The sequence below is a fragment of the Xenopus tropicalis genome, chromosome 7 (assembly GCF_000004195.4).
Source record: "Xenopus tropicalis strain Nigerian chromosome 7, UCB_Xtro_10.0, whole genome shotgun sequence".
NCBI lineage: Eukaryota > Metazoa > Chordata > Amphibia > Anura > Pipidae > Xenopus > Xenopus tropicalis.
The window spans coordinates 103589310-103606618 of record NC_030683.2 but is presented as its reverse complement, the minus strand read 5'-3'; the positions used below and the strand labels follow the sequence as shown (position 1 = coordinate 103606618).

The 17309-nt window shown below is 41.4% G+C and overlaps 1 protein-coding gene across 1 annotated transcript; it reads right to left on the bottom strand.

The window, feature by feature from the left end:
• Positions 1-9757: 9757 nt before the first annotated feature.
• atf5 (activating transcription factor 5) lies at positions 9758-16930 on the bottom strand. Its single transcript, NM_001126567.1, has 3 exons — positions 16800-16930; positions 12417-12716; positions 9758-11686 (listed from the first exon to the last, which is right to left on the bottom strand). The coding sequence occupies exons 2-3, from the start codon at positions 12574-12576 to the stop codon at positions 10929-10931; spliced, it is 918 nt and encodes a 305-aa protein (NP_001120039.1). The 5' UTR covers positions 12577-12716; positions 16800-16930; the 3' UTR covers positions 9758-10928.
• Between the last annotated feature and the right edge of the window lie 379 nt (positions 16931-17309).

The window sequence follows — 17309 nt, the reverse complement described above, 5'->3', positions numbered from 1 at the left end:
AGCCTTCTCGGCCTCCTACCGATTCTATTAGAATAGAATCACAGTGAATTCGAAATAACTTCTCATGATTTTCCCATGGACTTCGATGTCTAGATTTAGACATTGCCTAGATTAGATATTGATTTGCAGAGCAAGAAAAAGCATGGGGACAGGCCAGCGGTGCATTTACAGGAATAGCTGCTGTTATCCTGGCTAAGGAGAGAGGCTGCACCAAAAGCAGATTGTTTGGAATTGCATACTCAATCCCTCCACCACTGGTCTGTAACCAGCAATGAAAATTCAGTGTTCAGAAGTGTTGCTCAGGGAACCCTAGCTGCTGCATTCCCCGAGGGTGTCTCAGCTGTCACTCCCTTGTTTGCTCTCAGCCATGGTGCAGCCAAAGGGGGGCCCTGGGGAGCACTTTTGGAGACTTTCTTTTCTGGCTCCTGCCTTTCTTTTATCGTATCACCTTAGGTTTGTAGTGTTTTAAATGTCACACCAATGCATATTTATATTTTTGTCATGAATTAGTGAACACTCGAAGGGAGGGCTTCCCTTGGCTCCCTATGGAATGTGACCTACAGTGACAGTCTGTATTATGATGAGCATTAGTAAGGCAAACGCAACATAGGATACAATCTTTAGGGATATGGTACACATGGCGCTTTGATTTTCACTACTATATTCCTATTGCTTCCCATTCTATTAAATAGAAAACACCATGGGTCTCCCAGCACATGTAGATAGCACTTTTTAGTGTGGGTGGGCACAGTTCCGTAAGCCAGTTGGGTGGCAGGCTGACCAGTGGTGCTTCTGTTCACAAGAAGATGTGGGGCCACCTACCCATAATATAGTGCAGTGTAACATCAGTTACAACCAATCACACATAACTTACATGGGTCCACATCCAGCAAATAGGGGGAAACCTATAAACAAGTTAAAGGTATTGTTAAGCTTTACATTAAATTTTAGTATGATGTAGACATTGATTTTCTGAGACAATTTGCAGTTCATTTTCATTTTTTATGGGTTTTCAGTTATTTAGCTTTTTGTTCAAATGCTCTCCACTTTGAAATTTCAACAGTTAGCTGGTTGCTAGGGTCTTATTTACCCTAGTGACTAGGTAATGGTGTCAATGAGAGATTGGAATATGAATAGGAGAGGGTCTGCTTTGAAAGATAAGTAATAGAAAGATAAAATACAAAAAATAAATAAATAACAATAAAATTGTAGCTTCGCTGAGCAAAACTTTTTGACAGCAAAAGGAAGAAGGCATATAACTCAAAAACGATAAAATGGGACCCGTTATCCAGAATGCTCAGGACCTGGGGTTTTCCGGATAAGGGGTCTTTCTGTTATATCGGATTTCCTACCTTAAGTCTGCTAAAAAAAAATTACTTAAACAGTAATTAAACCCAATTATATCTTAGTTGGGATCAAGTACAGGTACTGTTTTATTATTACAGAGAAAAGGGAATCATTTAACCATTAAATAAACCCAATAGGGCTGTTCTGCCCCCAATAAGGGGTAATTATATCTTAGTTGGGATCAAGTACAAGGTACTGTTTTATTATTACAGAGAAAAGAAAAACATTTTTAAAAATGTGAATTATTTGATTAAAATGGAGTTTGTGGGAGTTGGCTTTTCCATAATTTGGAACTTTCTGGATAGTGTGTTTCTGGATAAGGGGTCCAATAACTGAAATGGAAAACAATTGGACAGTTTCTAGGAATAGGGCATTGTATAACATACGAGAAGTTAAGTTTAAAAAGTTTGAAAGTTTTGTGCCATTGCCGTTACCATGATATCAAGTGATTCAGATAAGGCCTGCTGAACTTTTCTTTCTTTCTGTTACACAGACAGACCACATTGTGTTACATCTATTTCCCGTGCAGGAATGATAGTATCTGTGATTTTTCCAGAATGAATGCAAATAGAAGTGTATAAATGATTATGAAACATTTTGCATTGTGTTCCAGCAGAAGAGAGAACATCTCTTTATGTCCCTAGCCGTGTCCCATTGTGTGACTGTGCATTGCACTGTTTACTTGTGTGCGATACACGTTGCCATGGTGCTGTTTTTCCTTGCGGTGCTGCAGTGAGGGCAGATATTTCTGTAACAGGACAATGACATGTGTTTGGCTCAGCACCTGCAGTTAACACATTTGCCGTTTCACCCCGGCTGACAGGAGATATATTGCCGCTGCCCCATTAGTCCTGGTTTAACACCAACATAATCACATAATCCCACAGCCAACGGTTCATCTTTTCAGCTCCTTGTTGGTTTCAATTTTTCCATTTGTTACTCCCAGCACTATTAAATGTTAAGTTAAAAATGAAATTTTTACACACTAAGCTCTTTTGGGCAGGGCCCTCTTTACCTCTTGTATCAGATATTGGTTGCTTTGTACGTAAATCTTCTTGCTCAATGTATGCACCCATTTATTGTGCATTTAGTTCTCTTACTGAATAGTCTGGAGCCAGAAGGCTAATGCTTCCATGACTAAAGAGCTCATTTATGACTGCAAGTGCAGTGAGCAAAGTGTAATGTTAAGCGCAATTGCCTCATTTTTTCCCCCCATAATGCAGCATCTTTTCCCAGACTTCCAGCATCATTGGTGTGCCAGGGGGCATTGCCCCCCACCTACTTACTGGACAAAGAGCTCACTCACAGTCCCTGCACTTTGCCCCAGGAGATGATTATCAATTCCAGCATCTGTACTGGCTTTTCCAGCCTTAGTGAATACAGACCCTGTTCCTGTTACTCCCCACATTTGATCTGATCCATAAAGCATTCTGGAAGAAATTTGCCTTCCCTTTAGTGTCTTCCCAGTAACTGTCATTATGTTTTCTTAATCTGTTTTTCAGGGTGTGCATAATATTATTGTCATAGAAAGTCACTGGCTTGGCAGGTGGCTCCAGGGCTCCCCTGAGTCAATAGGTGCAACTGCATTCAATTAGGAACGGGGGCATGGAGGACTGAGCAGCACAGAGCGCAACTATAGGGGAGTGCAATAAGCACATTTTGACACAAGTACTTTTATTGCATGGGGTTTTATGTGCAACTGACTAGGGGAAAGTTGTGCTACTGGAACTGGACTTAGGACACCTTAAAACTAACTACATCAGTCTGGAAAATCTAAACGCAATCTCTTAAGGCTGTTCCAAGAAGGTCACGTTTAGACCTTTAGGGGGTGTCTACTGCTCCCTTCAGCAGAAACAGTGGAAGTCACAACACCTCTACCTGCCCAAGCATGTGTCTGTCTCCTCTGAGTGTGCTTTAACAAGTGTGTTTCCTGTTGGTAGGTGGAAAGGGCACCATTGCCTTCTACCCCATGGCAGTAGTGACCCAAACACCCCATGTGAAATTAGCGTTAGTGCTGTTTTAATTGCTGCCGCTCAGTAATGATGGGGCAATAGGGGGTGCTGCAAGTAGTTCTTCAAGTTGCTATTGCCAATTAACAGTCACATTTGTGTTAGCTTTGTTCTAAGCCATACCTGCTCATTTCTTGGTTTTCACTTTTCTGGACAGAGAGCTCACTCACAGTCCCTCCACTCCCAGGAAAGGATTAGCAATCACAACACCTGTACTGGCTTTTCCAGCCTCAATGAATACAGCCCCTGTTCCTGTTATTCTCCGTGTTTGCTCTTAATAAAGAGCATTCTGGGAAGAGATTTGCCTTCCCTTTAGAGTCTCCCCAATAACTGTCACAGGCCATAAAATGTTTTTGAAATCTGTTTTTCAGCGTTTGCATAATATCATTATGCACCATAAAGTAAGAACGCTCTGGTGTTTGCTCTTTCTCTCCCTTTCACTTTATCACGTGGGAGTTTGTATTTAGACTGAAGCTCACTGGATATACCCAACAGGTGGGCTATTTATTAGTCAATCTCTTATATATTGCGCCACTATCAGATGTGAGCTCCAGGATACACTATCTGTCATTTGAATTGCAGACCGACACCCTACACTTTACAATTAGTTTAATTTGGCATGGGTGCCCAGGAGCTAGGGCCGAGTAGCAGCCTTGTGGATTCCTCCATGACTAAGCCTACATCCCATTCATTTTGGCGCTGAAAGGTCAAAGCTGTTCCTGTTGGCCTTGGTCCTAGAAAGAGCATTAGGCAACTAAAAGCCCATTGAGTTAGAAAATCATAACAGAGAAGCAAAGGAAATTCTTCTACTCCTCTGACAAACATAGGCTAGTGATAGGGGGGCTAGTGCAGGGGGCAAGGCGAGACTGAAATTCAAAATAGGCATTTCAAATAGACTGAGGCCCAAACTACCCCTGCAGGCTATAAAGTGCCTGCCTATGGCACTTGTAGCAGCTCCATATTATATTGTACATTAGATACATTTATATTATCCATGCTTGCTAGGCAGAACTCTAAGAAAGGCCAAATGCAGTTCCTACATTACACAGAAAAAAATGTAGCAGGTGCTTGGAGCTGAGGGCGCAGAGCCCTGCCTTGTTTAGTAAAGCAAAGAATAGTTTCAATTTTCCATTGAAAGGGGGACAATAGCTGTAAATTCATGTGTAATTCTGTTAGGACAAAGGGATCTGATACTGAGTGTTTTGTTGCATGTAACCATGTGCCCACCAGCTTCTCCTGCAATCCCCCACAGTCTTAGACCCACTACTTTGTTGGATAAAACCATTAGAGAGTTTTTTAAGCAGATGCCAAAAGTTAAAGTTGGTAATTGCATGTTGGGTTGGCCAGTAAGTTCCAGTTAGGCCACTACAGTAGGTTCCCTTGGGTTATGGGCTGAAGGCTATGGACTGTGACTGCCCTTACCTGCTCTGTGGTCAGACATTTGCTTTCTAGTTTGTGCTTGAGGCAAGGCCACTGTGGGACAGGCTCCCCCTGTTTCCTACTTCAACAGCTACACCTAGTGGTGAGTGAGCACCAATGCATTCTTAGGGGGAAATTCACAATGTAAATGTATCCTATTCTTTCACCAGAACTGACGTCAATGGCTAATTCTTCACAAACAAAATGATTTTTTTTAAGACAAAAGGCTGCCTGCTGGGGACTGTGTCCCTTAGACAATAGGGGCAATTGGGGAGTGTATCGGTCATCCTGCATGGGGCTTTATTGCCTGAAAAGTGTCCACTTTTTAAAGAGGTTTTTCACCTTAAAATTAACCTTCAGTATGATGTAGAGAGTGATATTCTATAACAAAGATGAACTACAGCTTTACATAATTGGTTTAATGATGTCTGGTTTCAGGTGTCACTGACTCCAGGGACCAAGCTGCAAAGCTTCCCATTTACTTCATTTTATTGCTTGTTTTTCTTCTCAGGGTCTCTACTATATATCTTCTATACTGATTTTAAGACTGTCCTCTGCTTGTTAGGGTATTTAAACCCTAACAAAGTACAACAGAGTGATTTTTTTATAATTTTAATAAACCCCTAGTATCCAGATAGTTGCTATCTTACACATGCAGAAAAAAAAATAAATAAAAAAAACAAAAAAGCATTTTCAATTTTCATTTTTTTTTAGAATTTTGCTATATACACAATAATCAAAGTTTGTCTTAAGGTAAAACATTTACAATAAAATATACAATAGCATTGTTGTGTCATTAATGAGGATTGATGTTACACAGTAAATATGAAATACAAAGTCCTATCTTATTAGAAAAAATGAAAAAGATAGTGAAAAATGACTATATGAATAGATAATGCCAGATTTGCAAAGATTTCTGGATAGTTGGTACCTGTAGCAGACATGGAGGAGGACTAGCTTTTTTTTATTTGTATACAAACCAATAAAAATAGTACATACTACCAACATGCCAGACAATAACCACAATATATTGTGTAAGTCTACCTATTTCCTATATATATATATATTGTACAGGACTCCAAGGGTGGCTCCTGGCTAACAGGTATATTTCACCTTTTCTTTAGGTACCTTTAAGGAGCACAGCAGAGCTAATTATTGCAGCAAAGTGAGAGAGCCCTTGGAGTTCAAGATGAGGACTGTACAGGTAAAACAGAAGGGGTCATTAACAGTACCCCAGGGCATATAATATGCATCCCTTAGTGCTCTCATAAGATGCACTTGCTTTTAGTATGATGTAGAGAGTAATATTCTGAGACAATTTGCAATTGGTCTTCATTTTTTATTATTAATAGATTTTTTTTGTTATTTTACTTTTTGTTCTGCAGCTCTTTAGTTTGGAATTTAGCAGCTATCTGGTTGCTAGGGTCCAAGTTATCTTAGCAACTAGAGCAGTGTCGGACTGGGTACCCAGGGGCCCACCAGAAAACCTCAGACCATAGGCCCACTCTTCAAACTATTTTTCCACCTTTCCTCATCCAATCTCTTTATTCTCCTAGTCACTTTTATTTACATGCTAGCATTTATTCTTCCATCTATTTCTCCTTTTTGTTTCAATTCAGAAATAGAGAATGACCATGAAGCAGGCCAAATGGTCAGGAGCACGAGGGCCCACTGACACCTGGGCCCACCGGGAGTTTTCCTGGTATCCTGGTGGGCCAGTCCGACACTGAACTAGAGAGTGGTTTGAATGAGAGGCTGGTATATGAATAGGGGAGGGGCTGAACATAAAATAGAGAAGAGTTATAGGCAAATAAATAAAAATTGATAACCAAATAATGAAGACCAATTGAAAAGTTGCTTAGAACAGGCCATTCTTTAACGGACCCTATGGGGCTCCACCCACCTGCCCCTCTTCTAAGGAGCACTGCATAACACAAGCACTTGACTCAAGGTGCTTCAAAAGGGAGCGCAAAGGCCTGTGGAGATTCTTAAAATGCCCCACCAAGTGTGCAGGGTGCGAAAAAATGTCCAACTGAAGGTGCGTGACCCCTAGCGTGAGATTTTTTGGTCTAGAAGCTTAGCATTTTATGCGCCAATATATTCCCCTCTCTGCTTAATTACAGGTCAAGCAGCTTGTAAATATTTTAGCTTTATATGTTATGTAACATAAGGCTTTCCACTGCAGAAATGTGTCGCACCATTCTGAGAGACCTCTGTACTATTCAGCAGCTTACACTGACCTTTCCCTTGCTACACCTCCGTGTATTTGGCAGTGGATCCCAACCAGCTGTGTAAGGAGAGCAGGCAGAAGATAAACCATTCTAGGGCAGTTATCACCCCATAAATGAGCCTTGCTGATGTAGCGGTCTGAGGTCTTGTGGTCGCTGCTGCTGCCGCTGCTTGGGCTCAGGTTCTGCAATGGCATGCCTGTAACTGGGTGAGCTCCAAAAACATACCAGGTTATTTGTAATAGCACAATAAAATCACTTTTGTCCTTTTCTTGCTGGCACCCTGGTATAAACAATGTAATGATCATTCGGCAACCTGGGGGCCATAAGCTTTACTCTTACAGTGTGCTTGTCAGATATTTGGGGAGGGGGGGCAGGGGAATCATCTTGTGCTTATGCCAGGAGCACCCCCTCTTGTGAATATTTAAGGCTCCACTATTTTAATATTTTATTTTAATTTGACTTTAAAGTGTTTTATTGCCCCTTTGCCACAAATATAAAGTGACCTACTACTTTCAGTATATTGGAGATCCATTTTTGTAGGTTTCTAATGATTTAGCTTTATGCGGATTGGAATTTCAGCAGCTATCTGGTTGCTAGGGTCCAATTTAATAGAAGGAGGCCTGAACAGGAAGATAAATAGCAATTAAAGTATAGCCTTACAGAGCAACAGCCCAGCTTAGTAACATCAGTGAGCTAGTAGTTGAACTGCATCCCTTTGAGAGACACATCTCAGCTGTGGGAGCAAAGTAGTGCCTCTGTGTGTGTCTGAGGATTCACGCCACATAATGCAGACATGGCAATAATCACACTCCCATACAGTAACAGGGGTATTAAGCTGGCTGCCTGACTAAGCTGTGCCCCCAAACACCGTATGCTGCATTGTAAGCCGGTGAGGCACAAAAGCTTTACTAGATTTTAAAGCAAAAGTCATATATTAGTTTAACAAACAAGGACCAAAATAGGATTGGAGGGCTCTGCTCACAAGAGTTTGCAATCTAGTATAAAAACATAAAATTCTACCATCTTTTGCAGGAACCGAGCCACAAACATGAAGTAACAGTCTACAGCCCTTGTCCTGCAAAAATATAGGAATGTATTTCAAATACTTTTTATGTTCAAACTGAATCAGTCTCTGTGCTTCTTCATTGATCTTGGGATCTCTTGCCTTGCGTCTATGTTCGCTTAAACCACTTGGGACCTGTTTATGAAGGTACTACTACCTGCCGGTGTAGTTAGAGGTTAGTTAGAGAAGTTGCAGTATCCAAGGCTGTTTCCACCCCAGCATCAGGTGTTGTCAGCAAGCAGAAAAATAAAGGCAGGGTGACTGGCAATACTGTAAACACAAGTGCCGCCCAAGGGAATTAAATATGCAAAATGCCATCCACTCTCATGAGGTCAGGTACAGGTGGGGTACCCACAAAGCGATCGGCAAAGTCCCTTTTTCCTGAGTAATCCACAGGTAACCTGGGTAAGCTGCAAGAATGGTTTCTCCCACCCTCCCCTGAGGATACAGCAATTTTTTAAATATTGCCCTTCTGATATGGTTCCAGAGTGACGTCACTTCTGGTATCACAGGTCCCGGGTCGAAAGATAAGTTACCTATTTGCTGTCCGGGTCAGTTAGCGGGAGTGAATAGGGGCAGTGTCAGTGTGACACTGGTGCTGCCACCTGGGGCCCCCCCACCCCACCCTAGTCGAATGGTCCTACTCTCACCACTAACCCCCCCTCCCATGAACACTGCATACACACTTGTGGCTTGTGATGGGGAGTGCCAATGCCCACACCTACCAGCAGGGGCTATGGGGCCCAAGAGTACCAGGAACCCACATGGTTTTGTCCTGGTACCCCGCCAGCTCAGTCTGACCCTAGATAGGTGGACATACAGGTTGGGCTGCAGGACTCCAATAAGAGGAATAAAAATACACTTAACTGTGCTCATGTTCCACATAATTATTAAAATAAAATGTTTTTATGGTATGTAAGATAAGGAACTGGAGCCCTGATCTGCTTGTGGGAATTACGTGTTCCACCCACTGCTAAGGTACATTTAGGTGACAGCTGTCATTTTCTGTGGAAGAGGTAGAGCAGTCACACTTATTACTGCACCTCCTCACTTCTAAGAGCCCTTAATATGTTTGCTGTTTGCATACCGTTCCGCTGAATCCCTGAATAAATCAACTGCGTGCAGTTGCTGTTGGATAACTTGCTTTTCTCTATTTATCTGTGAGCAAGAGGAATGCTAGGTTGGTACTACACCGGCAGGTAGTTCATGAAAACTTTTACTTTTTTTACTTGTTCAGTGAGAAAGGAATATGAATAGCAGAGAGTCTGCACAGAAAGATAAGTAATAAAAAGTAACAATTACAGTATAACTGTAGCCCCACAGAGCAATAGTTTTTTGGCTGCTGGGGTCAGGGGCCCCCATTTGAAAGCCGGAAAGAGGCAAAAAAATAGGCAACTAATTAAAAAACTAAAAAAAATCAATAATGAAGACCAGACGCAAAGTTGCTATAAATAGGGCATTCCATAATATACTAAGGGGGTTTAAGGGTTACTGTTCCTAGGAAAACTTAGTGCCTTTTATTACATATGGGGGCTAGTGTTAAAAGTGAATCACCCCTTTGACCTATCATCGTACTTGATGGGTTACCTTAATCCAACATCTCTAGCACTTGTTCACCAATCCAGTCTAAATATAGAGAGCTTTTTTTCTATGCTCATAACCTTGGGGATAAAACCATTCCAATGCAGTTTATTTTCAGAAATATTTATTTGACTGATTATAAATAGTGAAAATGCATGCCAAAATTAAAAAAAAACCACACACACATTATTTGTAAATCTATATTAAAAGTAGCTACCCGAATCCTCAGCTAAATTAGTATTCCACTACTCAAAGCTTGCTCACCCTTGATGGCTACACTGCTGCCAACATGGGATATATCTACAATAATAATTCAGATTCATATCTTTCTGCTGTCTTGGTTATACTCCTCGGTACCCTGTAATGAGAAATGTCACATTATGTATTTATTTATTTACTGGTATTTATACAGCACTAACACATTTCTGCAGTGCTTTTACAGAGAAACATATACATTATTCATATCAGCCCCTGCACCAGTGGAGCTTACAAGCTAAGGTAACTAGCAGAATCATACATAATTTTATTAGGAGCCAGTTAACCTGCCTGTGTTTAGAGTGTGGAAAAAAAGACAGAGTACCTGGGGGAAACTCACGCAGACACAGGAAGAACATACAAACCCTTTGTAGATAGTTCTTTGGCTGGGATTGAACTCGGGTGCTGCAAAAGCTACCCACTAAGCTGTGCTGCACCTATGCATTAATAACTACAGGGAGGCAATTTTTGAACACAGGGTACTTAAATAAACATATGTGGCTTACAGATCACAGAAACAAGGTGCCTTAAATATATTCTATAATGTTGGAAAATCTTATATATTATATATTTTATATATGAGCATTGGAGAAAAGGGGCAGTTATAAGATACCCATGGCCTAGTGTAAAAATTCTGTAATTAAAAAAGTACTTTGAATTTAAATTAGTACTTTGGTAAATGAGGGCCAAAATCTTAGATTATAAATATGTGGGAGCAGAACTCCTAACTCTAAATTATACAAAAATCAAAAACAATTCACAGGAGCGCCCAACACAAGTCTGTTCAAAGCTACTTATTAACTATCCGGCAGCGTTTATCCAGGGAAAAATCTTGTGAAACGTGCCAGTGCTTCTATGTGATTACTACTACAAAAGGAAGAGGGGGATGTTAGGCATTTTGATGCAGCATTTTTAATCTGGTGCACAAAATGCTGAGAATCTCCCCATGTCCTACAGGCCACATAACAAGTTTTTACCTATCCCAATAATCCTACAATGTGATACACCTATCGTTACAGAGCTCTAATTACTGCGGAGTCTCTGACTCCTGGCCTTGTAGACCTCAATGAGTAGGTCCTTTACATATTGAATTTCTCTTTCGATGGAATCTGATTTTTCTTTCAGCTCTCTGTTTCTGACCTCCAGGCTCTGGCACTCATCATCCAGTGCATCATATTCGGCTCTTTTTCTCTGCCGATATCTTAGTGCCGCTGTCTTATTCTGGTCTCTCTTCTTCTGTTTGCGGTCACCTTTTTGATGGGTTGAGACATTACAGCTGGAGCTTGGGCGGTCATATGGTGTAGGCCTGTTCAGTTGTTTTAAGAATTCTGGCGGGTCAGTGGTGTCTTTTATCAAGGACAGATCCTGCAGCTGTTCTCTATGGAAATCACTAGGAACATCAGAGTAGAGATTCAAGAGCTCCAGGCACCCAGAATCCAGGGTTCCCATGGAGGCTGGAGCGGGTGGTGGGTTTTCTTCTTCAACGTAGCCCTGAAACTCTACTTCACTTCCACAGAACTGATGGTCTGGTGTTGGGAAGAGGAAATGCACTTCATGTGATGGAGGGGTGCAAGGGGCCACTTGATCAGGAGGCATTGGTTGTGTTGGAGAAAGGGTCTCCTCCAGGAAGTAATCTTCCATCTGCTCCAACTCCTTCTTTAGAAGAGTAGCCATGATCTCCAAATCAGGGGCTGAAGGACCTGGCAAAGATGGATCCACTGACACAGGATGGTAACAGGAAAAATCAACCCTTTCCGTCATCCAGTCTGTGAATCCATCACCTTGACAAGGAATAAAAAAAAAATTAAAGATTAGAATGCTTTTTTCCCACTGCAGTAATAAATTCCTATTTCCTTCTTTCTTCATTCCTTAAACATTATCTGTGCTTTATAACCCTGCTATGGCCAAAACTTGGCATTTAGGAAATTAATCTCTCACAAGTAAGTCAATGGGGTAGTTCACCTTTAATATAACTTATTTATATCTTTAGCTTTTTTAATTATTTATCTGCCTCTTTCTGATTGCTCTGTGAGGCTACAACTCTATTGTTATTGTTACTTTTATCTTTCTTTTTAGGCCATTCCTATTTATTTTCCAGTCTCTCGTTCAAACTTATACCTGGTTGCTAGGGTAAACGGGAACTTGGCAACCAGGTAGCTGCTGAAATTTCTGGAGAACTGCTTAATAAAAAGCTAAATAGTTAAAAACCACAATAAATAAACAAAAAAATGAAGACCACTTGCAAATAGTCTTAGAAATATCACCGACTACATCATACTGAAAGTAAATGTCGAGTTATACTACTACTTTCCACGCAGAGCCGCTTACCATTGCCATGCTCTGTTTGTGTATAGCAGTGCCTGTAGTTGAATGCAAGGCATATTAAATGATTTCCAACTATGGTGCACTAATGTTATAGTATGAGGTTGTACATGCTGAGGAATATACATTTCCCTTGGTGGACAACATTCAGCCTAATCTTTGTGTTCTTCACAATGACAAACTCATTACCTGCCAGGCATCCTGCTTCAGCCCCAGGCATGTTCACCCCATCATCCATGGGCAAGGAGGGATGTTCATAGGGATTTCCATGAGCAGGGATCTTAAGGAGATCCGCCCGCCAGTGCAGTGTGCTAACTGGCAACATAGACATCTCCAGGTCGAAGTTCATGGCTGCCATAAGAGACATTTCTACCAGAAGGTTCTATTTTCACACCAGAGATGATTGAGAGATTGTAGGAGGCACGATTGTAGGAGGCACGATTCCTGCTGGAAATTGCAGCGGAAGGTGCAGAGCGGGAGGTAAATGACCTAGGAAAGGGTAGACAGTTAAATAAACAACAACATTTATTTGACCAGAAGTCACAACTCCATGTTCTTATCAGGGAATCTAGGTACTAGGAATGGAGGATCATTCAGATACAGAAGAGTTCATAGAGTTTATAAGTACAAAGTGTAATACTTTGCGGCAACATTTGAGGCTGCTGTAAGCCAAAGAGTGAGACAACAGTTAAACCCACTGACCCCCTATTGGACACTTTTTTTATTTGCCCAGAGTATTTTCATTTTGCTTTGATTGCTTCAATGAAGGTGCTGACCACAATATTCCTAGCCACTTACCCTTAATACAGATTGCCATAATGTTGCCTGCTGGTGTTTCCCAAAGTGCATGGGGAAGGGAAGCTGTTTGAAATTTGGGGTGAATGACACGTTTGGGTCCTGGATATTCAGGGAACTATAGCAAGCTGACATTAACAACTTTTTTGTTTTTAGTGTCTATATATATATATATGATGGGGCCTGTGAGTGACTGTACTCGTTGTGACTTATTTACTAACTACTGGATACATTTGCTCAAGTGCAGTAACCCATAGCAACCAATTGCCACTTTTTTATTCTTCCTACACTATACATTTGAAGCCTAAGTGTTGATTGGTTGTTATGGGTTACTGCACTTGAGCAAACGTACCCAGTAAACAGTCCCCCACTGGGGGTCATCTGTCAACCCTGGGCAATTTTGCCCATGAGCAGTAACCCATGGCAACCAATCAAATATTTGCATTAAATGTTTTACCTGCAGGGGGCTTAGAAAAATGAATGGTTGCTATAGGTTACTGCCCAAGGGAAAATTTGCCCATTGTTAAGTGTGCCTCACTGTGTCTAAAAACCTCTGCCTTATTAGAAGCCATCTTGGCAGGGAGTTACATAGGGGTAATCCTACCTCAGTAGGTACAACCCATAATGTTTTCTTACAGTCTGTGAAGGAATACATCAGGGGTCCCCAACCTTTCTTACTCGTGAGCCACAGCCAAATGTAAAAAGACTTGGAGAGCAACACAAGCACCATAAAAGTTCATGGAGGAGCCAAATAAAGGCTAAGATTGGCTATTAGGGGCCTCTATGCACACTATCAGCTTACAGGGGGGCTTTATTTGGTAGTAAATCTTGTTTTTATTCAATCTAAATGAATTCAAAAATAACTACCTGGTTTGGGGGCACTTAGAGCAACACTCAAAGGGGTTGGTGAGCAACATGTTGCTTCTCAGCCACTTGTTGGGGATCACTGGAATACATGATACATTTATACAAGCCACAATTCACAGAATAGCAATAGATATTGGTTTCCCAATCCCTTTTGCCATTCTTTTATGGTTTTATGGTTATCCTCTGAGATTGAAACAAGCACCCCTGTGCACCATCTGCCTACTAAGTTATGTACTGGGCACAGGCAGGGTAGGGCTGCCCCTTGTAGCCTTACATAGCCACTGTTAGATCAACAATGTGAACTAATATACTTAATAAGGGGGTAAATCAGCTGTATGGGACAGGAGAGGAGCAGAAACAGTATTGGGCTCAATACAATGGGCAACAATGGGAAATAATTCTGAGATTTGTAACCCGGCCAAAATTAATATTCCTATTCACAAAAGGCATTAGTACTGGGCTCCTGGCATCAAAAGGGCCCCCTGGCTTAAAAATGTTATAAAAGTACAAATATTAGTGGAATGCCCAAACAGCTGCTGTTAACCCTTTGTGTGCCAGTCAGCTAATGGATCTGCCTTACAAGTCATAAACCCTGGCGGGGCACAGTTCAAAGAGCTGAGTGGTGGTTAATAAGCCCAACTGCACTGATGGCTTCCAAAAGCCTTGTGAGAAAAAGCCATCAGTAAAATGTACAGAAATGCAGACTGGGCTAGCAAAGGGACAACTGGAGGATGCAACTGGGAAAAAAGTTCTATATATATGCAAGCACCCTCTCTGTACAGAAAAACAGCATGTTTGCAATATGATGCATACAGCTCCCTGGGGCACACACTCACGATGAAGAAAAACAGCTTGGAATCTGCCCCCTGGGAGCCCCACCATTGCTCCTGCATCAGGCAGCAGATGTGACAGCACAAACCCAATCCAGCAAGAATTACAGAGGAATCCTATAGACCGGTGATCCCCAACCAGTGGGTTGTGAGCAACATGTTGCTCCCCAAGCCCTTGGATGTTGCTCCCACTGGCCTCAAAAGAGGCAAGTTTTGGTTGCATAAAAACCAATTATGATTGCTAAACAGAGCCTTCTGTAAACATAGGGGCTAACAAATAGCCAATCATAGCTCTTATTGGCACCCCCAGGAACTTTTTCTATTCTTGCGTTGCTCCCCAACACTTTTTCCATTTGAATGTGGCTCACAGGTATAAAAGGTTGTGGATCCCTGCTATAGACACTATCAACATATTACAACGTGATGTTATCATTCATAAGGGACACCCTTTAATAATCTAGTAAGGTCACACGGAGTAAGTAACAGTTAATAGCAGGACATCACACCAGGCTGCCACTAGGGGTCGCTATAGTGCAATCCCTGCATCTATTAATGATAAATAAATAACCAGAAATACAAAAGTATTGTAGAAACAATACCTATATTGGCTAACAATAAGAAAAACATTGCAAACGTTCATTGTTCTAAGGCCCCTTCATCAGGCAAAATACAAATAAAAGCTGGAATGGCACAACATATATACTGTTAGATCAGAGAGAAGTGTTCACGAGCAACTTGTTAAATAATGAACACTTATGAACGAGATAACTTGTTGAAATAATGAACACTTTTCTCTGACAGTATATATGTTGTGCCATTCCAGCTTTCATTTTTATTTTGCCTTAGAGCTCCGAAAGCTTACAATGTATTTAGCCAATATAGGTATCATTTCTACAATACTTTTGTATTTGTGTTTTTTATTTATCATTAATAGACATGTTTATTTTGCATCTATCAATAAACAGAATTTGCTAAGAGCTGCTGGGATATGTAGTGCAACAACAACTAGAGGGATCAGGTGGAATTATAAATAATTGCCCCCCCCCCAACACACATCATTAAGGACAGAAATACATTAAATACACAGACAGACTCTTGTGTTTGCTAAGCAGACACGCACCATTGCACTGTAAGTTACCGAGACTGATTACACACAGTCCCCAGCTGATAACTGTACCCTGTCCCTCAGTCACACACATCTGTATGTATATATATATATATATATATATATCAATCCAAATGGTGTCCACACTCCAAGGCTCAAAGTTCTGCGGGGTGCTAGCCAAAATTATGTCTGTATAGAAAATAATTATCTGTGGCCAGCACACCCTTCAATGTTTCATCAAAAAATTTTTATTTTAAATATATTGTTAAAACCAACGTTTCGGTCCTTATTAGGACCTTTCTCAAGGATAAAAAAAAAATAAAAAAAAAAATATATATAATAATCTTGGCTTTCACCCCCACTTTCATTTTAAATAGGCTAAATGCATCTTGTACAGGGCAGTGTTACAGTTAGCACCATGTTAGCTATTCACAAGCCCTCAGCTTTAGTTGCTGATGCACAGCCTAAGCATTGCAACGGCTTCCTAAGGATGCTGGGAGATGTAGTCTGCTTCTGAATACAAGTATTATCATAGTCAGTAGCAATATCACTAGCCATCTAGCCCTCTGTCAAGTGTGTTCCACCTGCAACCCTCCAGCTGTTCCTGAACTACAATGGCTAGCATTCAGCTACAGCCTCTGGGAGTTGTAGTCCAACAAAACCTGGCAGGCATATGGATATATTACTGGCAAGGGTAAGACACCTAGTGGATCTTGGTGGGGGTCATTTCTCAGCACTGGGCCAGTTTGTACCTGGACAGTAACCCTGTTGAATTAAAAAAACAATCAATAAATGGTTGCTTAGGGTTACTGCCCAGCAACAGATCTACCCTGCGCTGGTAAATGAGCCCTAGTTTATAAGCATCTCGGTACCACAGGCTGCCCAGTTCTCCTAACCACCTGCTGAATATGCCACACAAACATATGGACTGCACTATCCAAAACTTAATGCGCAATGAAATGCACTTATACTTACTCCATAGTTGCAGTGGTTCTGTTGGTGCAGCACAAGTGCTGGTTCACACTTGTTCTGTGCGTTTGCACGGTTAGAGAGCCATGGTGACACATAGGAGAAGGCAGAATCCGCTACGATGTGACAATTGCGTGAGTGAGAGAGGTGTGAGGAACTCAAGTCAGGGGAGAGGGATATGGAGCTACGCTGCACATTGCCTCACTGAATATCCCTCCGCGGCTCTCTCACTGTTCCGCCCACACAAACATTCCGGCCATGCTGCTGAAGTGCCATAGGCCTTAGGGACCTGTGAGCTTAGGAGTCTGCTGGGAAAAGGAAGATTTGTTGTATTTTTAATCGTCCATTAAGGATCCAGATCTATTTTGTATCCATAGTACCTTAACTTTCCTACTCTGACCCTAACATGCCAGCAAAGTAGTCCTGTCTCCTTAGTACCTCTGTGCCAACTTCTCTGCTGTATCCTTTCCATTTTCCTAAGGTTACCTTTACTAACACTTTTAGCTAGAAGCCCTT